Here is a 20,234-nt window from a genome sequence, read left to right on the forward strand (position 1 = left end):
TGATGGGAAATTCCGTTCAGGAGTCGCTCATGAAGCGCAAAGGCTGTGTGCAGGACGCGGGGAGCTGTTCTGGCAGGGACCAGGCCCTGAGCCTCTGCTACTAGGAGTCTCAGGGCCACGTGGGGCCCGAGACAGGTCCTGGCACGTGTCGCTGTAGGAGGTGGCAGGAGGTGACCTCCTGGCTCAGGCCCAAGGTGACCTAGGAGCAGAGAACGAAGGAGTCAGTCCATACTTGAGAAATCCGAGTGAGAGACTCAGAGAGATTATACCCAGCAGTCATCACGGAACGAAGAGGGCCATCCGAAGGGACAGGCAGCTTGGCAGATCCTGAGTTTGTGTCTGAGGGGCCTGGTGGAGCCGACTCCAGCCCTAAATTGGGGCTAAGTGCTGGAAGCTGGGAAGATGACGGGCAGGGCTGAGGTCGGAAGGATGCCTCATGGCATTGCCAGTGACTGTGATCTCCTTCCCATGGCGCTTCCGTTCCTGGGACCCAGTGGTTGCCGGGCTGCTGGCCAGGCCGCCAGCATCAGACCCACTAAGCCCCTTCTTCTGTGATTGTGCTTTCTCGTTAGACGTTCTTGCTGTCCTGCTGACGGATGTCCTTTTGCTGCTACAAGAAAAGGACCAGAAATACGTCTTTGCTTCTGTGGTAAGTTCTTGTCCCTTCACATCCTGCTGTGGGGCTCTGTGTCCCATATCCGGCCTGGGTACATCCTGCCGTGGGGCTCTGTGCCCCGTATCCGGCCTGGTCACATCCTGCCGTGGGGCTCTGTGCCCCGTATCCGGCCTGGTCACATCCTGCCGTGGGTCTCTGTGCCCTGTATCCGGCCTGGTCACATCCTGCCGTGGGGCTCTGTGCCCTGTATCCGGCCTGGGTACATTCTGCCGTGGGGCTCTGTGCCCCATATCCAGCCTGGTCACATCCTGCTGTGGGGCTCTGTGCTCCATATCCAGCCTGGTCACATCCTGCTGTGGGGCTCTGTGCTCCATATCCGGCCTGGTCACATCCTGCTGTGGGGCTCTGTGCCCTATATCCGGCCTGGGTACATCCTGCTGTGGGGCTCTGTGCTCCATATCCGGCCTGGGCAGAAGAGGCTGAGGGAGGGGGCGGCCAGAGGGCAAGAGTGGTTGGAAACATGTATCCATGAGTGACCCCAGTGTCCAGGCCCACCCGGGGGCCAGAGGGTCCAGCTGGGAAGGAGCCAAATGTTCCAAGAATGAGGGTCCTGCCTGCCTTGTTGCCTGACAGGCAGTGGGGCAGACAAGAAGCTTTCAGTTCTCGTCCTAACATCCTTTCCCATTTCAGACTTTGTCTTCCTGGTTCTTCCTCTCACAAGCACACACAGTACTCGGGCCCCAGAGTCCTTGCAGGAAAGCCCCTCCTTCTGCCTAGGGAGCTACTGGCACCATCACTGAGGCCCCAACCTCAAGGAGGCACACTGGCCTTTGAGCTGTAACCTGGGGACCCCAGAGCACACTGGGTCCTTTCTCACAGAACCACGCCTGGCTGTGGGGGCTTCAGCAACCACACCCCGCTCCATGCACGGCAGGCTTGGAGTGAGAGTGGGGTTCCATCCATCCCACCTCGCCCAGCCCTGTGTTCACCTGGGGCTCGGCAGCCTCCCCTGGTCGCCTAGGATGACCTTGGGTCCTTTCCACGTCCAACAGTGCAGACCGTGTGGGGAGGGTGTCGGGCCCTCTCCCAGTGGACACCAGCTGCTGGGGCTTCCAAGAATCTGTTTGCTTTCAGGGTTCACCTTGAGAAGAAAGCAGCCTTTATGACTGAACTGTAGCATGGGTGGTATGGTGGTAGAATTCTCACCTTCCACGCAGGAGACCCGGTTCTATTCCCACCCAGTGACCTTATATGCAGCCACCACTGTCTGTCTGTGGAGGCTTGCGTGTTGCTATGACACTGAACAGGCTTCAGTGGAGCTTCCAGACTAAGACTAGGAAGAGAAGCCTGGCGATCTGCCTCCAGAAATCAGCCAGTGAAAACCGTATGGTTCACAACAGTTCAGTCTGCAACCAATCGTGGGGATGGTGCAGGACTAGGCAGCGTTTCGTTCCATTGTCCGTGGGGTTGCCATGAGTTGGGGGCCAGCTCGACAGCAGGTAACAGCAGCAACAGAATCATGTAACATAAAACAACATCTCTGGAAGTTTCCCACCCTCCCCAATTCCTCCCATCCCCCACAAACTGGGTCAAGCTGTCTGATCAAACAGTTGTCTCCCACAGTTATTAAATACCGACTCAGACCAGTTAAGATCTGTTGTTGTTAGTTCCGTGGAGTCAGCCCCTGACTCATGGTGACCCCGTGCACAGTGGAACGGCATGCTGCCCGGTCCTGCACCATTCGCGTGATTGCTTGCAGACTAAATCGTTGTGATCCATAGGGTTTCTATTGGCTGATTTTGAGGAGTAGATTTCCAGGGCCTTTCTTCCTAGTCCGTCTTGGTCTAGAGGTTCTACTGAAACCTGTTCAGCATCATAGTAACAGGCAAGCCTCCCCTGACAGATGGGTGGTGGCTACACACGAGGCATACTGGCCAGGAGTGGAACCACATGGAAGGCGAGAATCCCACCACGGAGCCACCAGTGACCTCCATCACTGCGATAGTTAGTGTCTTTCTTCCCCCAGATGGCAGAGCGTTTCTGCTTTGAGTGTACATAAGTGGGCTCGTGATTGCCCCTCTCAGCCCCTTCCCCAGACTCAGGACTCCATTGCCACGCAGTTGTGCTTAGTTAGGAGTGACCCTCCGCACTGTGTTTACCTGTGCAGGACTCCAAGCCGCCCGTCGTGTCTCTACAAAAGCTCATCGTACGGGAGGTGGCCAACGAGGAGAAAGCCATGTTTCTCATCAGCGCCTCTCTGAAAGGGCCTGAGATGTACGAGATCTACACCGGCTCCAAGGAGGAGCGCAACACCTGGATGGCCCACATCCGCAGGGCCGTGGAGAGGTGGACGGGGGACCTCCTTTGCTCTGACCTTGTCTTTGACGGCTAGTGAATCAACCATAACCTTGACCTGCCTCATGAATTGCTTCTCCTCTCCCTTGTCCCACCTTTGTGCTCAGTGCCTCCCCTTATCTCAGAGGGACAGGTGGCCCCATTCCAGCTCCTTCTGACAACAGCTCCACGTGTCTGATGCAGAAAAGGCCCAGAATGTTCCAACCTGGGCCTTTCTGTATTCACAGATTCACCACCTGACACGGCGAGCTGTCCCCTTTGGTCTTCAGTCCATTGGCCCATTGGTCCATCAGTCCATTGATTCATTAGCTCATCAGCCATCTCCTCTAGGCCGAGGCCGAGCATCATAACAGGCTGGTCACTTTTGTCCTGATATGTTCAGTGCCCACTGCCAGGCTGGGCACAGGCTGATGGGTTTCTCTCCCTTCTGCCTCTTGTTTCCTCTGCACCGTTAATAGGCTAAATCACTCACCAAAGATACTCTCAGCACCTGGTAGTGCAGATAAACCTTCAGTGTTGGTTCTCAGAGGCCAGGCTGCCTGTGAGGCATCCCCTCCATCTCCCTCTCTTCCCATAGCTGTTCGGACGAGGAAGAAGGGCCCTTCAGCGAGGCGGAAGAGGAGAGGAAGATGATTGAGGCCCGTGCCATGAGGCTGAGGGACTTCCAAGGTAAGAGGATTTGGCTAGGACCTCTGTGCCTGCCTGCCCCGCCCTGGGCCACCTCCACAGGGTCGGGGTTGGGGGGTTAGCTGTAAGCCCAACAATGGGGCCATGTCTGTCCTGGAGTGGGATGGCCCCACAGACTCCCGCTTAGACAGCAAGCCCGCCCATTGTCAGCGGCACTTCTGTCCGGCCAGTCCAGACTGACCCCAGCACAAAGCCCTGCCCAAATGACAGGGCGCTTCCGTGGTCAGCTGAGCGTGACGAGGTGGGGCCACGTCATGAGGCAGGGACCTTCTGGAGGCTGCATGGCCCTCCCTGTGGAAAATGGAGAGAGGGTAGGGTTCGGAGCCCCTGAGCCCCTTCCGGATCCAATTGTTCAGCCACACGCTGCCCCCACCCTGTCCTCACACAGAGCGCCCTGAGAGGGGAGAACATGGTGTCCCAGCTCACCTGCGAGCAACTGTGAGCCGGATGTTCTTCACCACCTTGAATCAAAAGCTGAACCCTTAAAGAGTGAAACACTGGAGGTGCTCCCATTCAAATTGGGAGCAAGGCAAGGTCGCCCACACTCGCCATTATTATGTTCATTCTGGACATTTCAGCCAGGGTAACAAGGGACGAAGCAGGGATAAGATATAATTCCTGGAATGGAGACAACAGAATTACATTTTGCAGATGACATGATTTACCAGAAAATCTAGTGGGATCCGCTGGAGAACGATTGGAACACGGTGTATATATACTAGCAAGAACATGTAATAACTCCTGCTAACAGGAGCCAAAAAAAGTATAAAATCCTGAGACTTGTAGGAAGGAGTTAAAGGAAGAAAACCTTTATCTTGAGATAGGAAAACTAAGTGTTATAAACCAGTTGCTGTCAAGTCAGCTCCGACCCAGGGCAGCCCCGTGTGTGTCAGAGGAGAACTGCACTGCATAGGGTTTTCAGTGGCTGGTGTTTTGGAAGTAGATCACCAGGCCTTTCATCTGAGGCACGTCTGGGTGGACGCCAACCTCCAGCCTTTCGGTTAGCAGCCGAGCGCACTGACCATTTGCACCACCCAGGACTCCTAATAAGTAAGCCTCTTACAGACTGATCCCTGTCCCACTGTACTGGACTTTATAACGGGGCAGACAAAATCAGGAGACAGGGCCATGCCCTCGCCCACGGTAGCAGCCTCCTACAGCTGCTGTAACAAAGCACCATAGACTGGAAGGCTTCTGACAACAGAAATGTATTGTCTCACAGTCCTGGAGGCCAGAAGTCCCAAATCAAGGTGTCAGCTGTACTGATGCCTCCCAAGGGCTCTAAGGGAGAACCTGTTCCAGGCCTCCGTCCTTGCTGCTGGTGATGCCGGCAGTCCTTAGCGTTCCTTGGCTTGTATGTCCCTCACTCCAGTTTCTGCCTCTGTTTTCTGTCTCTGTGTCTCTGTGTCCTCTGTATCTTTCTGTCTCTGTGTCTCCTCGCTTTTATGAGGACACCACTCATAAAAGATTGGGACCCACCCTACTCCAGGATGACCTCACGTTAACCAATTTTATCTGCAAAGATGCTATTTCCAAACAAGGTCGTATTCACAGGCACTGGGGTTAGAACGTCAACGTATCTTTGAGGGGACACAATTCAGTCCCTAACTCCCACCCCCCGGGAAGGTTGTGGGGCAGAAGCGTGTGTGGGGAGCGTCCCCCTCAGGACAGGCCTGTTGCTGTCCGACGCCGGTGATGCTTTGGGCTGGAGCATATGAACCGACTGAGGGCCAGCCCGTCAGAGAGGGCCTCTGAGGGCAGCTGCACCCACAGCCTCACACCAGCCGTCCAGGGGAAAGGACCCAGCAGGCTGACACCCCGCCCTGCGGTCGGTTCCCTGCAGAGCGTCTGAGCATGAAAGACCAGCTGATTGCCCAAAGCCTCGGCGAGAAGCAGCAGATCTTCCTGGAGATGTCTGAGCTGAGCGGCCTCGACGACTGCGCCCAGGGCCCCCGGCCTCGGCTCCTCTTCCGGGGAGGGGACCCCTCTGAGAGCCTGCAGGGGGAACTGCTCCTCAGGTCCGCCATGACAGAGAGTAAGTAGCACTGCGGGGGCTTCACTGCCTGGCCTCCTGTGCTGTGGTTCTGCTTGGGGGAGTTCCTTGGGGCGGTGCAGCAACCTCAGGCCAGGCACACAGCGAATGTGGTCAATGCGCCCCTGTCCCCATGCGTTGGCGTCCGGCTGGGTGACCCACACCCAGAAGCAGTGCCGACCCCACTGTCCATTAGAGCCAGAAGGCCCCTGGACACCACCCAGCCCAGCCCCTACTGCAGAGTTAAAAGCACCTTCTCGCACGTTCAGCAAACACTTGCTGGTTGCCTGCTGCATGCATGCTGCCCCGCCACGCCCTGGGGATTTAAAGCTGACTGACAGGGTCTCCCCACCTTCGGGAGGTCCCTGATCTTTCTGAAAGGTGGGTCACTGCTCACGCCCCCAGAAAAACGCAGACAAACATGGTAGATCCCTGGGAGGTGCAAACAGTTAAGCACTCAACTGCCAACCAAAAGATTAGCGGTTCAGTCCCACCCAGAGGCACCTGGAAGGACAATCCTGGCCATCTGCTTCTGAAGGGTCACAGCCTCGAAAACCCTGTGGAGCAGTTCTGCTCTGCACACATGGGGTCGCTATGAGTCGGAATTGACTGGACGGCAGTTAGCAGCAACACATTTGGCAGAGAATATCAGAGTCTCGTGAGAAGGTGTTCCCGAGTGCCAGCTGTGTGCAGGTGCCATGGCCACTGTGGCGGAGGGCACTGACAGGTGGCCTAGCTTCTCTGGGGCGCCACCCTGCCCCGGGCTGTGCTGATTCCTCTGTCCAGCCCAGCCACCTGTCCCACCACGCAGAGCAGTCGGAGCGGCCATGCCAGAGCAGCTGGTAGCGGCTACTGGTCATCTTGGCAGGAGTGTCAGCACCACTCTTCCAACGGCGAACAAGAGGGACCCAGCCCCTGCCCTCCAGTGCTCACTGGAGGGTGAAGAGGACAAGACCATGCGGGCACAGGACTCTGCTCTGCTCAGTCCTGCTCCCGCTCCATCCTCCACCTCGTCAATGCAGTTCTTTTCTCCATTTCTCAAATGACCATTGTTCTTGGCCCCCTGAGTACCCTCCCATGCACTGTGCCTCCACATGGAAAGTTCTCCCCACCTCTGTATCTGGCTGGCTCTAGAGGGTTTTGCTGCAACAGCCCTTCCTTCCAAGGCTGCCACGACCACCAAGCGACACGTTTCCTCACCCCACTGCCCCTCCATGGCCTCCTGACCTCATCTGTAACCATTATCTGTGTCCCATCCCGGGACCTGAAACCAGCAGGCAGGCAGGCACCCAGGCTCCCGAGGCCCCATGCAGACCGGGCGGGCTAGAGTGGGCAGTATGAGCACCTGGTGCTCAGGAAGCTGCCTGCCTTCCCACTCCCCCACCCACCACTATCTCAGGACCTCTCATTTGGATGTGAATTGGCATGTCCTGGTGGCAGACCTGGAGTGAGACTGAAATCTCACATCAGAGGATGGGGTGCTGGCCCTTGGGACAGCAGCAAGGCTCCGTGGGGCGGCTCTCACCCCTTCTGTCCCCCCCGCAGTTGAGGACATACAGAGCCTGCTCTGTAGGCGGCTGGGCAGTGCCAACAACCAGGCAGAGGATGGCTGTGTTCCCAGTGGCCTGCCTCGCAGGGCAGAGACCTTTGGGGGCTATGACAGCACCACCAGCCTCAGTAAGAGTAAGTGGTCACCCTCCCCACCCACCGCCTTGCGGGCTCCTCATATTAGCAGCAGGTCCCGCCCTGTCCCTGAGGCAGTGCCGTTTCTCAGAACCTTCCCTTCACCCTGCTTCTGGGCAGAGCCCCCTATTGCCCCTCTCCCCGGACCTTGCAGAGAATCCCGGATGGTCTGGGGTTCTGGAACCTTCCAGGGGTTGTTCCGACTGTGGAGCCTGCCCTGCTGGTCTCTGAGACCCCCCTCGAGCTCTGTCCCAACATCTCTCACCTGCATGTGCCCCTCCCCGTGTTAGCACAGGCTGGGTCACACTCCCAACACAGTTTCCTACCCCCGGGGAGGGCTCCAGACCCCCATGGGCCCTGGCGCATCCTAACACGCCCACCTGTGCTTTTCAGACGGCAGTTTCAAGAAAAAGGTCTACAGCAACGAGCCCAGGACCCATGACTGCAGAGGCCCAGCGAGCAGCCCTGAGGGGAAGCCCGGTGACACCCCAGGGGCCCCCGAGGAAGCCCCCCAGGCAGTACGTGGCTCCCCCGGGATAGGCGTTGTCACTGTCATGGCAGCCTGTGTTTGGGCCCCGCCTTGAGGCAACTGGCAGCAGTGCTGCTCCATCTCCTGGTGAATGACACACCCCAGGGTAGAGACACAGAGGGTGTGTCAGTTCCCGGCCGTGGTGACAACTTACCACAAATATGGGTGGCTTAGAAGCATAGAAATGCATTCTCTCACCTTCCGGAAGGCAGAAGTCTGAGTTCAGGCCTTGGCAGGGCCACGCTCTCTCCCAGGGCTCTAGATCTTTCTGAAGCAGCTGGTAGCCCTGGGCCCGCAGCAGCATCCTCCTGTGCCTGCCATCCATCACATGGCTACCTTCCTTCTATGTCTGTCTGTGTCTTCACTTTTATGTGGAAACTAGCGATACAGGATTAGGGCCCACCCTGCTCCTGCATGACCTCATGTTAACTAATTGCATTTGCAAAGGCACGATTTCCAGACAGGTTCACAGGTACCTAGGGCTAGGACTTCAACATACCTTTTTGGGGCCACCGTTCAACCATAACAGAGCATAAGCCTGTGTGCTTTCACCTGCTCCCCCAGGAGGCTGGCCTGTAACCTAAGGGCAGGGAGGGGTGGAGAGGGGCCATCAAAGGTGAGACACACTGGGTGGGGTCCCCAGCTCTGACCTCACCCCCATCTCAGAAGCCAGACCTCCCACATACATGCCCCTGTCCAGAGTCAGAGTGGAGGCGGGGTGGACGTAGGGCTTCCATCAGGGCCAGGTGCCCTGTCACCTCTGGAGCCACCCTCCCTGCACTGCTCATCCAACCTCCAGGCCTCCTACGCAACGGCCCCACATCCCCCAGTGGGGTGCAGGGGGCCCCTGCGGACACTGCTGTCACTGTTGACCACCTTGGACAGATCCTGGAAGGAGGACCCGGGGCCGCCATTCATCCAGCTTTCCTAGCCCCTCCTGCCTTCTCGTCCTTGCCGCTGGGCTGGCTCTTCGAGTCTTGTATACGTGGTTGAGCTACCTGTTTTATTGTTTGTCTTATGGGCTTATCTACCTTTGGCTGAAGGGTGAACCTCAGGAGTGACTTCAGCACTGAGTTAAAAGGGTGTCTGGGGGCCATACTCTGGGGGTTTCTCCAGTCTCTGTCAGGCGAGTAAGTCTGGTCCTTTTTCGTGAGTTAGAATTTTGTTCTACGTGTTTTTCCTGCTCTGCCTGGGACCCTCTGTTGTGATCCCTGTCAGAACAGTCAGTGGTAGCTGGGCACCATCTAGTTGTGCTGGGCTCAGTCTGGTGGCGACTGGTAGTTGTGGTCCATTAGTCCTTTGGACTAATCTTTCCCTTGTATCTTTGATTTTCTTCATTTTCCCTTGCTCCAGAAGGTGTGTGACCAGTGGAGCATCTTAGATGGCCATTTGCAAGCTTTTGAGACCCCAGACGCTACTCACCAAAGTAGACTGTAGAACATATTCTCTATAAACCGTTATGCCAATTGAGTTAGGTAGCCCCTGAGACCGTGGTCCCTAGCCCTCAGCCCAGTAACTCGGTCCCTCAGGGAGTTCAGATGTGTCTGTGAAGCTTCCATGACCTTGCCTTGGTCAAGTTGTGCTGACTTCCCCAGATCCAAGCCCAGCCCTGTCTCATGCTGAACGGGCATCCCTGAGTAACAGCGGTCAGGCTCCCTTGAGCTGGGTTCAGGCTGACGCGTACCTTGTGATTTGCCCTTGTGTCTCCGCAGGCGCCAGGTGCAGACAGCAGCCCCTGTGGCCTGGAGTCAGAGGTAGGTGCTCGACTCCCAGGCTTGCTGAGCCCACCCACTCCAGCTGCAGGCGGAGAACCGTGTATCTCTCTCCCACAGCTTGTCCAGCGGATCCAGACGCTGTCCCAACTGCTTCTCAGTCTCCAGGTGAGGGGATTTCGGGAAGCTGCAGGCTGCCCTTCTCCCGAGTTAGGTTGGAGTCAGAGGAAGGGGGCCATGCTATTCCCAACTTGCCACGGAGCCTTTGGCCTGCGTTCCCACAGCTCATGGTCCTGCGCCCCATCCCCTAGGCAGTCATCGCGCAGCAGGACAGCTTCGTGGAGCTGCAGCGGGCTACCATTCAAGAGCGAGAGAAGCAGCTGCGGCTGCAGTCAACACGAGGGAGTCTGCTGCTGGAGCAGGAGCGGCAGCGCACCTTTGAGAAGCAGCGGGAGGAGCTGGCGGGTGTGCAGAAGCTGCAGGGCCAGCTGCGCCTGGAGCAGCAGCGCTGGGAGCGTGAGCGTGCCAGGCAGCAGCAGGCGCTGGAGCTGGCGGCCACCCGGCTGCAGGAGCACGAGGGCGAAGCGCAGCAGCTGCAGGAGCGACTGGACCAGGAGCGCGCGGAGCTGGAGCGGCAGCGCCAGGCCTACCAACACGACCTGGAGCGGCTGCGCGAGGCCCAGCGGGCTGTGGAGAAGGAGCGCGAGCGGCTGGAGCTGCTGCGGCGGCTCAAGAAGCAGAACACGGTGCCGGCAGTGCTGCCCACTGAGGCGGCCGCTGAGGTGAGCGTGCGTGGGAGAGCATGGAGCTGTTGTGTGGATGTGTGTGGCTGCGTGGGCACATGAGTGTGAGTGAGCACTGTGTACACGGGGTGGGGACTGCGCACGTGTGTGGGAGTACGCATGGCAGAGCATGTCTGAGTACATGGAGGTGTTACGTGTTTGTGTGTGAATGTGTGCATATGAGTGAATGAGCACTGTGTACACGGGGTGGGGACTGCACGTGTGTGGGAGTAAGCATAGGGAGCGTCTCTGAGCGCGTGGAGGTGTTGGGTGTATGCGTGTGAATGTATGCACATGAGTGTGGGAAAGTGCGTGCACGTGAGTGCGGATGAGCACGGGAGTAAGTGTGGAAGAGTGCGTGTGTGTTGTATGGGAGTGCGTGTGCACATATGGGGATATTAAGTGTGTGATTATGTGTGCACATGAGTGAGCACGTGAGTGGGTATGTGTGAATACGGGGGAGTGTGTGTGTGTGTGTGTGCGCGTGTGTGTGTTTTGGGAGCAGGGGCGAATGACCAAATCCTTCAGGCCCAGGTCCAGGGACTGTCCCTGGAACAGAAACCCCCCCCTGAGAGGCCAGGAGTCCCTCAGGCTGGGACTGGGAGCAGGTGAAGTCTGTCCATCTTTTCAGCTGAGACTCGGGCAAGGCTGGCAGGTGGCCCTGGGGAAATCTGAAGAGCAAGACCCCTTGTCGGAGCAGGGTTCCAGCTGAATGGGCTCATATGTGCCTGACGGTGATCTCCTTTCAGGTTCAGCCCCCGAGCCACCCTGCCAGCTTCAACGGAGAAGGGCTGGAAGGACCCATGGCCTTGGCCAAAGTGCCAGGGATGTGGATGAGTGTGCTGCTGTCCGGATCCGGGCCTGAGTACACGGAGCACCCTGAGGGGGCACGCCGGGATAGCGTGCCGGCCGAGAGCCGGCTGGCCAAGAGCGATGTGCCCATCCAGCTGCTCAGTGCCACCAACCAGATCCAGCGGCAGGCAGCTGTGCAGCAGCAGATCCCCACCAAGCTGGCCACCTTCACCAAGGGCAGTAAGGACAAGGGGGGCAAGAGCAGGGGCTCCCAGCGCAGCGAGAGCACAGGTGAGCCTAGTCCTAGCAGGGTGGGGGACGTTGCCGGCTCAGAGCAGCGGGCACTAACGGTCCTCCCAGCCCCTCTTAACCAGCACAACACAGGCCCTGCTCACAACCCTGGGGCTGGAGGTGGCCATCTCAGAGTGTGTCCTTGATCAGGGTTCCTTGTGGGGTACAAAAAGAAGACTCCAGTGTCATTGTTTGGAGAGATTGCCAAGAGAAAAATTAAAAGGCACAAACATGATGACACTATGAGGCCTCCCTTTGTGTGGAAGTCTTAACTCAAAATGACAAACCCCAGGTCCTCTTCCTGCCTTGATCCTCAGACTGTGGGATCAGGGACAGGGGCGTCTTAGCAGTTCAGAGACAAATGCCTACTAGACCCGAGGCCAAACTCTGCTAGACGCCACGGGCCCCAGGAGATGGTCGAGGGCAAGAGGTCAGAGCACCCTGAGCACTTACGAATGGCACGGCCCAGGCCTGAGACAAGCTGCCACCCCAGCCCTGGTTCACCCACTGACTGGATCTGAGGAAGGGCACTGTCTTGGTATTTTTCACGTGGTTTTAGAAAGTAGGTCCACTGGATCTGATAATGTCTTGATATTTTTGGTATGGTTTTAGAAAGTAGGTGTGAGCCCACTGGGTGTCCATGCTGTTGCCATAGTAACTGTTTCTAACACTTGGGTGCTGAGCTCCCCCACTGGGCTCTACCCAGTATATTACGTTTGACGCAAAGGAGGTCTGTGGGTATTGTGGATGGTCTGTCGGATGCAGCACAAGGAAGTGAGCCTCACGCAGGAAGGCTAGAGAACAAATAGAGTTTAGCACTTGCAGGTCAGAAAGGAAACCAGAGCATGTCCACACAGGGCCATCCAGGGTGTTGCACAGGGGACAAGCCAGCAACAAGCTGAAAGCGTAGCAGAGGACTTATGTATCCAAGCAGGGTGGGTATCTAAATTATCTAGTGCTGTTTTAACGGAACGTCACCAGTGGATGGCTTTAACAAACAGAAGCTTATTCTCTCACAGTCTAGGAGGCTAGAAGTCCAAATTCAGGGCTTCAGCTCCAGGGGAAGGCTTTCCCTTTCTGTTGGCTCTGGAGGAAGGTCCTTGTCATCAGTCTTCCTTTGGTTTAGGAGCTTCTCAGCTCAGGGACCCCGGGGCCAAAGGACACACTCTGCTCTTCGCACTGCTTTCTTGGTCCCCCTTTCTCTCTGCCAGCTTCTCTCTTTTATATCTCAAAAGAGATTGACTTAAAGTACAGCCTCATCTCGCAGAGAGTCCTGCTTCATTAACATCATACCCATTGCCGTTGAGTCAATTGCAACCCATAGCGGCCCTACAGGACAGAGTAGAACTGCCCCATAGGGTTTCCAAGGAGCACCTGGTGGATACGAACTGCCAGCCTTTTGGTTAGCAGCTGTAGCTCTTAATCGCTACACCGCCAGGGTTTCCGTGAACATCATAGAGGCCAGATTTACAACACATAGGATAATCACATCAGATCACAAAACGGTAGACAACCACACAGTACTGGGAATCATGGCCTAGCCAAGTTGATTCACATTTTGGGGGGCACAATTCAGTCCACAAAAGCGGCTTAGCTAGGTTTCACAGGCTAACATTTTATTGGTCAGTTTAAAAGTTTCTAGGGCATTAGCATGGGAAAGAGAGAAGTTTTGTGTCGGGAGAAGCTATATGGTGCGTGGCCAGGAGGGTCACTTAGAGACCACATGTTGAGACTGTGTGCTAAAACGGGACCCGAGTCCAAAACTGGGTGAAAGGGCAGCTAACATGGGGCCATCGGGTAGATTCCGACTCACGGCAAAGCTATGGGACAGAGTAGCACTGCTCCATGGAGTTTTTAAGGTCGTAATTGTTACAAAAGCAGACTGCCACGTCTGTCTCCTGTGCAGCGGCTGGTGAGTTTGAACCGCAGACCTTTCAGTTACTGGCCAAGCACTTAACCTCTGCGCCACCAGGGCTCCTTCAAAAGGGCAAATAGGAGGAATGCTGAGGCAGCAAACTGTAGTCCGCATACGGCCCTCATGACACCCAGTGCCTTCATGTACCTCTAGTGGCCCCATCCCAAGGAGCAGGGCACCTGGGGCCCAGAGGCAGCGAGTCCCTCGGACAGCCTCCTAGAGGTGGTGGAGCTGAGCCAGCCCTGGGGCCCCTTGGCACAGCGTGGACAACCCTAGCAAGGAGGCTGTGGCCCTCCCGGGCGAGGACAGTTCTGAAACCCTCGGCAGCCTTGGAGGGGGACCCATGCTCACAGCCCCACGTACGTGCATCAGGATGAGGGATGTTTGCTGGGGCCGACAGGCCCAAGGCTGCCTTGCCCTCGGCATCCAAGTGTTGAATCACCCTGGGGTACTTTTGGCCGCAGGGGGGCGCTCTCCCTGTATTTGTGGCTCATGTCTGAGCAGGGCCCAGTTACAGGAGCAGGTTCTGGGGTCCTCCTTCATCTGGTTACCCGTGGACAGTGTTGAGGAAAAGGGGTGGCCCCTCACTGCTCTGGGGTCCCCTCACTGTTCTGGGGTACCCCTCACAGTCTGCGGGACCCTTCAGTGCTCTGGAGTCTGCCTTCACTATCGTCGGTCAGTCCATGTCGAGCAGGCCAAGCTCCACAGTCTGGCCCCCTCTTTCAGCCCCTGTCCCCCTCTTTCAGCCTCTGCCCCCTCTTTGAGCCTCTACCCCCTTTCAGCCTCTGCCCCCTCTTTCAGCCTCCGACCTGAAGCAGCAGCCGCTCCTCAGCAAGCTCAAGGGGAGGGATGACAATGCTGCTGCGCGTACCCGCCGCCCACTGAGCCCCGTCCTGCTCAGCAGCCTGCTTGGTGGCCAGAGTGCCACGCAACCCCCAGGTGAGCCCAGCCCCAGGCATGAGGCTGCCCCCCGACCCCCACCCAGTGCCCGGGGATTGCTGACAGCCCGGCCGCACTCCCTTTCTTCCAGAGCCCTGCCTCCCGCCCCCGAGCCCAGCTCCTGCCGATGGTGCATCCGAGCATGTTTCCCGGAGGCTGAGTGGGGGCGCGTCCTTCCTGCCACCGGCGGCCACCCCACAGCCCGCTGAGGAAGAAACCAGCAAGGAAGACGTCATCTTCTTCTAGAAGGGCATGGCTTGAGGTGCTAGCTGGAGATGGCCCTGCAGACCCCTCCCTCAGTCTGCCCACCCCCCTGTCCTGGGGGTCCCCGTGGCCACCGGCTCTCCCTCTCCCTCTCCCAGCACGCCACCACCGGTGACCGCCGTCTGGGCGGGGTTGGGCTGGAGCCGCCTGTTGGTGCTCCACCGTCTCATGCGCCCAGCTTTCTGTAGGGTTAGCCGTGGTGCCTGGGTAACTTTCTGCACCTCTTTTTCTTCTCAAAAGAAGAATGTTTCATTGAAGGCTGAACCAGAGCTAAGTCAGGTTGCTGTTTGAAAGCACAGTAGCCCATGTGGGTGGGGGAGAAGCCGTTTCTCCTGGAGCGTCTGAGGCATCAGGTCCAAGCTCGTGCGAGAGGACGGGGTGCCGGGGGCTGTGTCTGTCCTTAGACCCGGCAGGATCGACTCCAAAGCAGAGACCTCGCGTTGTGGGTCCATCATGGCCCCCAAGGTCCAGGGTGTCTCCTGGTCCTCTGAGCTCCAGCAGGGTGGGGCGTCCTCTTGTCTGGCCTCTCCACCAGGCACAGCATGCTTGGGGGCAGAGCAGGGCCACGTGGCAGACAGTCTGCAGGTCAGAAGGTCATCCTGAGCCAGGCTGCACGAGGTCATAGTGAGGTGGCAGGCAGTGCTTTTCCAAGACGCCCACAAAGTCAGCACTGCTCCTTGGGCCTTGAGGACACCCACTGCTCCCCCACATCTGGCCTGCTGGGGAAGCTAGCCTGGGAACAATGGTCCGCATCGCCCCAGGGGCTCATTGAGCTGTGGCCAGGGCACCCCCAGGATCCCAGATGGGAGTGGTCCCTTGTGCTGCCAGGAGGAAGTCCCCAGGGCCGGAGTTCCTGGCTGACAGCCCTGGGCCGCACATCATGGAGGTGTATCCCATACGCCAGGCCTCTGTGTGGTATGAGGTGAGCCAAAGGAGGGAACCTGCAGCCTGCAGCAGCTCCACCCCATTAAGCGTTGCCTACCTGGGACAGGGAAGGTGCAGGGGGGCCGCATCCCCCCCACCCCAGGCAGGCCCCTGTGCCAGCTCGGGCCAAGGTTCAAGCTTGGATGTCAGGGGTCACTTTTCCAGCCTTTTTCTGGGCCCAGGCCTCCCCTAAGCCTGAGCAGTACCCCTCCCAAGGCTCGACCAAGGCCTGGGCCCAGGTCCTCGGAACCCCGAGGTCCCAGTGCCTGATACCAAGTGTCCTCGGGGGGGGCGCCGTGTCCAGCATGGATGTCTCACAAGGGGGAGGCTTTGTCAGAACTGCTCACTCTGAGGGCCTGGCCCACCAATCAGCCCAGGACTCAGAAGGGCACCTGACGGGCCGGCGGCCATGTGGAGCCGTGGGGCAGCTGCCTGCCAGCTCCCCACCTCATCTTGGAGGAGGAACTAAAAGCAGCGGTTTCAAACCTGAGCACAGAACATGGCTTAGGCATCCCCTGGCCCTAGAGAACCTCTCCCCCTTCTTCCTGTCGTTTGTTCGTCTGTCCGGGGGCTGTGGCATCAGTGATGAGCAGATGGAAGCACGTCCTTCCCGCTGGTCCCATGACACGAGCGCACCTGCCCCGTGTCAGACCTCACCTGGGCCTTGTTTCCCAGCAGGGTTTGGGTTTTGTACTGAAGCATGTCAGAGCACTTTAGAGTTGACTTTCCATTCCCGTTCTGTTGTGAAAGAACATTCCTCAACACTCGGGGTTCACTGGGGCTCCGCCGCCACGATTCCTGGAACCCTAACAAGTTTAGGGCGTTTCCGCGGCCTTGAGGCAGGGGTCGCGCTATCCACACCTTCTCCCGCCAGGCCCCTGGCCATCCCTCGTAGAGTCTAATTTTATTCGTCAAGTCAGTGGTTGGGCAAATGTTAGCATCTCTGTTGAGTCTGTGCACGTCTTTGTTCATGGTGACAATGATTCTCGTCCACCTGACAGTTGCTTCTACGATGACAGTTTCCTCAATGTGGGATTTCAGAACCGCCCTGGGACTTCTGACCTGATTCTAGCAATAAAAATGTCTAGAAGGAGCTCTGCCTGAAGGGGAAGCCCTTGGTTTTGTTTTGAAATTGATTTCTGCCCAAATGGTGGGAGGTGTTCTAGCCACGGGCTGGGGAGAGGGCTCCCCCAAGTGGGGAGCAACACACACTCAGCTCCACAGCCCCCTCTGCTGTGACAGGACTTGGGGATGCCTGGAGGCCAGGCTGGGGCCTCCCAACAGCCCTGTGCAGCTCCTGCCTCGAGCATTGGAGCTCAGGAAGGTTCTAGGGACGGCCACTGCCACATCAGACCTGTGGGAGCTGACCATGGGGCACAGGCGGTGGGTGCAGGGAGACTGGGAGCCCTCGGGCGACAGATCTGACTCCACGGAGGGCCCAGCAGGTTAGTCTGCACTGGCTGCCTCTAGACGCCCCAGCAGTGATCATGTCTACATGTTCACAGTCTGAGGCAGGTGGCGAGGGGGCTGCAGGGCTCCCAGACAACCACCCCCAGCCACACAGCGTCCCCTCCCTTCAGGCCTGTCCTGGAGGCCTCATGATTTCAGCCCTCCTCCATGAGAGCCGCCCGTCCCTCATTTGGGTCTGGGGTACCCAAGAGGGCCATGCTTGCTTCCGGGAGGCCCCCACCCCCACTGCCTCCTGTCCTCTGTCAGAGCTAAACACATCCATCCTCCACACCTGGGCTCACAGGGATTTCGTTGCCCACACACAGCCCAAACCTGAGGCGGCTGAACCACCGGCCCCAGAGAAGTGGACCACACAGCCAGCGAGGTCCCCGTCTCCCTAGCAACTGCCAGCTGGTCACCACAGTGCCCACACTGTCATCTAGTGTCACACTGTAGCCCTGGGCTGATACAGAGCCTCTGGGACCCTGTGGTACAGAACTTTTTTTAATCCAAAATAACCAAGGAGGGTGTAACTTTAGGTCCTTTTGTGTGTTCAAGAGCCCAGTTATTAATTCCTGATTTCTGCCTTGACCCAGTGTTATGGATTGAACTGTGTCCCCCAGAAATATGTGCAAGTCATAAACCTACTCCCTCTGAGGTATAAAAAGGCCGGGACAGAGACAGAGGCACACACACGGGGAAGACGAGGGACAGACAAGGGAGACCAAAGATTGCCCCAGCTACTAGGATGGCCATACCCTGAATTCCCAGTGCCAGCCTCCTGAACTGTGAGAAAATAAATTCTTGTTCTTTAAAGCCACCCACTTGTGGTATTTGTGTTACGGCAACACTAGGTAAGAGGAGCCCTGGTGGTGCAGTGGTTAAGAGCTCAGCTGCTAACCAAAAGGTCAGCAGTTTGAATCCACCGGCAGCTCCTTGGAAACCCTGTGGGACAGGTCTAGTCTGTCCTATAGGGTCGCTATGAGTCGGAATCAACACTTGACAGGAAAGGGTTTGGGTTTTAGGTAACTAAGCCCAATCAGGGTCCAGTCAGGAGACAAACCATCCTGGCTACAAGAGCAGAGAGAATTTAATATAAAGAACTACAGCAGCAGCTGGTGGATCCAAACTGCGTGCCTCCTGGTTAGCAGCCAAACACTTAACCACCGCGCCACCAGGGATCCAGCTAGGTGTGTTGTCGTCAGGTGCCCTCGAGCCGGTTCTGACTCAGAGTGACCCTGTGTACAGCCAAACGAAACGCTGCCTGGTCCTCGCCAGCCTCACGATCCTTGCTATGCTTGAGCCCACTGTTGCAGCCACCCTCAATCCACCTCGTTGAGGGTCTCCCTTTTTTCCCCTGACCCTGTACTTTACCACGCATGCTGTCCTTCTCCAGGGACTGATCTCTGCTAACAACACGTCCAAAGTATGTAAGATGCAGTCTCACCACCTTTGCTTCTAAGGGGCATTCTGGCTGTACTTCTAAGATTTGTTCGTTCTTTTGGCTGTCCGTGGTATATTCGATATTCTTCGCCAACACAATTCAAAAGAGTCAATTCTTCAGTCTTCCTTATTCATCACCCAGCTTTTGCACATATATGAAGCAATTGAAAACATCATGGATTGGGCCGGGCAACCTTAGTCTTCAAGGTAACGGCTTTACTTTTTAACACTTCAGAGAGGTCTTTCGCAGCAAATTTGCCCATTGCAATGCATCTTGATTTCTTGACTGCTGCTTCCATGGGTGATGATTGTGGATCCAAGTAAAACGAAACCCTTGACAACTTCCAATCTTGATGTTACTTACTGGTCCAGTTGTGAGGATTTTTGTTTTATGTTGAGGTGTAATCCATACTGAGGGCTGTGGTCTTTGATCTTCAGCAGTAAATCCTTCAAATCCTCTTCACTTTCAGCAAGCGAGGTTGTCATCTGCATGACGCAGGTTGTTAATGAGTCTTCCTCCAGTCCTGATGCCGTGTTCTTTATAAAGTCCAGCTTCTCGGATATATTTGCTCAGGATACAGATTGAATAGGTATGGTGAAAGGATACAACCCTGACCCACACCTCTCATTTAAACCATGCAGTATCCCTTTGTTCTGTTTGAATGAATGCCTCTTGGTGTATGTACAGGTTCCTCATGAGCATAATTAAGTGTTCTGGTATAGAGTTGTTAAGTCAATAACCGGCAATGTAAAAAGAGAACGCTAAGGCAGCACTGTCCAGCAGAAATATACAAGCCACGTAGGAGATTTTTAACTTCCTAGTAGCAACATTAAAAAAGTAAACAGGTGAAGCTAAAAATGTACTTTATTTAACCCGATATATCCAAAATACTATCGTTGCAACACGTAATCAATATGAAAATTATTGAAGTATTTCCCATTCTTTACTTGGGCTGTCTTCCGAGTCTGGTGTGTATTTATTTTACACCCACAGCACACTTCAGCACAGGTTCGCCACGTCTCCAGTGCTCAGTAGGTGAGAGGTCCACTCATCCACCACTGGTGGCACCCCTAGGGCTGGGAGAACAAAGGGAACCAGTGGGAGTCACTAAGATGTGGAATTGTGGAGAACGGGCCCTGTGGAGCTGAAACTCAGGCCCCTGAGGTGGGGTGCTAGCCAGTCCTTTGGTGCTGGTGACTGGGGGCAGCCATGAGCCTGGTTCTACAGGCTCTGGAAACACTGCAGACTTCCACCACCACTTCCGCGAGGAGCTGGCAGGGGGCACAAGTTCTCCCTCCTGAGGACCCTCGAACTTCCTTTAGCAGCACTTCTTGGCCACCCAACAGAGAGCAGCCAGCAATGCAGAAATGTAGTTTTGGGGTCCCCATCCTGGCCACAGAGCACAGAAACCCAAACCCACTGCTGTTGAGTCAACTGCAACTCATGGCGACCACATGTGTTACAGAGTAGAACTGCTCCACAAGAGTTTTCTTAGCTGTGATCTTTATGGGAGGGGATTGCCAGGCCTTTCTTCTGCAGCACTGCTGAGCAGGTTTGAACCGCCAACCTTTTGGTTAGTAGTCGAGTGCAAACTGCGCCCCCCAAGGACCTTCAGAGCACAGAAGGAGCAGAGAAACAACAGTGTAGGAACCAGCCCACCCCTAAACATAGCATAGCCAGTGCACCCTCTTTCTGAGGGGACAGGATGGAAAGAAACTTTGGTTCCCCAAAAGCAATAGCGGAGCAGTAGTGCAGGGGCAGTGGATGCAGACTGAGCCCTACACTCTCACCCCAGTGCTGGGCTGCAGAGGCAAATGTTT

The 20,234-nt window shown here is 56.5% G+C and overlaps 1 protein-coding gene across 14 annotated transcripts in view; it reads left to right on the forward strand.

Annotated features, from left to right (window-relative positions):
* Positions 1-16,632, forward strand: part of ARHGEF18 (Rho/Rac guanine nucleotide exchange factor 18) — a 121,822-nt gene extending 105,190 nt beyond the window's left edge. For all 14 annotated transcript variants that reach the window (XM_064280462.1, XM_064280465.1, XM_064280459.1 and 11 more), the window contains 12 exons: positions 573-649; positions 2,784-2,962; positions 3,549-3,640; positions 5,502-5,693; positions 7,236-7,373; positions 7,767-7,891; positions 9,615-9,656; positions 9,735-9,782; positions 9,926-10,396; positions 11,146-11,479; positions 14,196-14,333; positions 14,425-16,632. In XM_064280462.1, coding sequence (XP_064136532.1) covers positions 573-649; positions 2,784-2,962; positions 3,549-3,640; positions 5,502-5,693; positions 7,236-7,373; positions 7,767-7,891; positions 9,615-9,656; positions 9,735-9,782; positions 9,926-10,396; positions 11,146-11,479; positions 14,196-14,333; positions 14,425-14,579 — 1,991 coding nt within the window. In that variant the 3' untranslated portion in view covers positions 14,580-16,632. The remainder of the gene's footprint in view (positions 1-572; positions 650-2,783; positions 2,963-3,548; positions 3,641-5,501; positions 5,694-7,235; positions 7,374-7,766; positions 7,892-9,614; positions 9,657-9,734; positions 9,783-9,925; positions 10,397-11,145; positions 11,480-14,195; positions 14,334-14,424) is intronic.
* Positions 16,633-20,234: the final 3,602 nt, after the last annotated feature.

This window comes from Loxodonta africana, chromosome 3 (assembly GCF_030014295.1).
Source record: "Loxodonta africana isolate mLoxAfr1 chromosome 3, mLoxAfr1.hap2, whole genome shotgun sequence".
In the NCBI taxonomy this organism is placed as follows: Eukaryota; Metazoa; Chordata; class Mammalia; order Proboscidea; family Elephantidae; genus Loxodonta; species Loxodonta africana.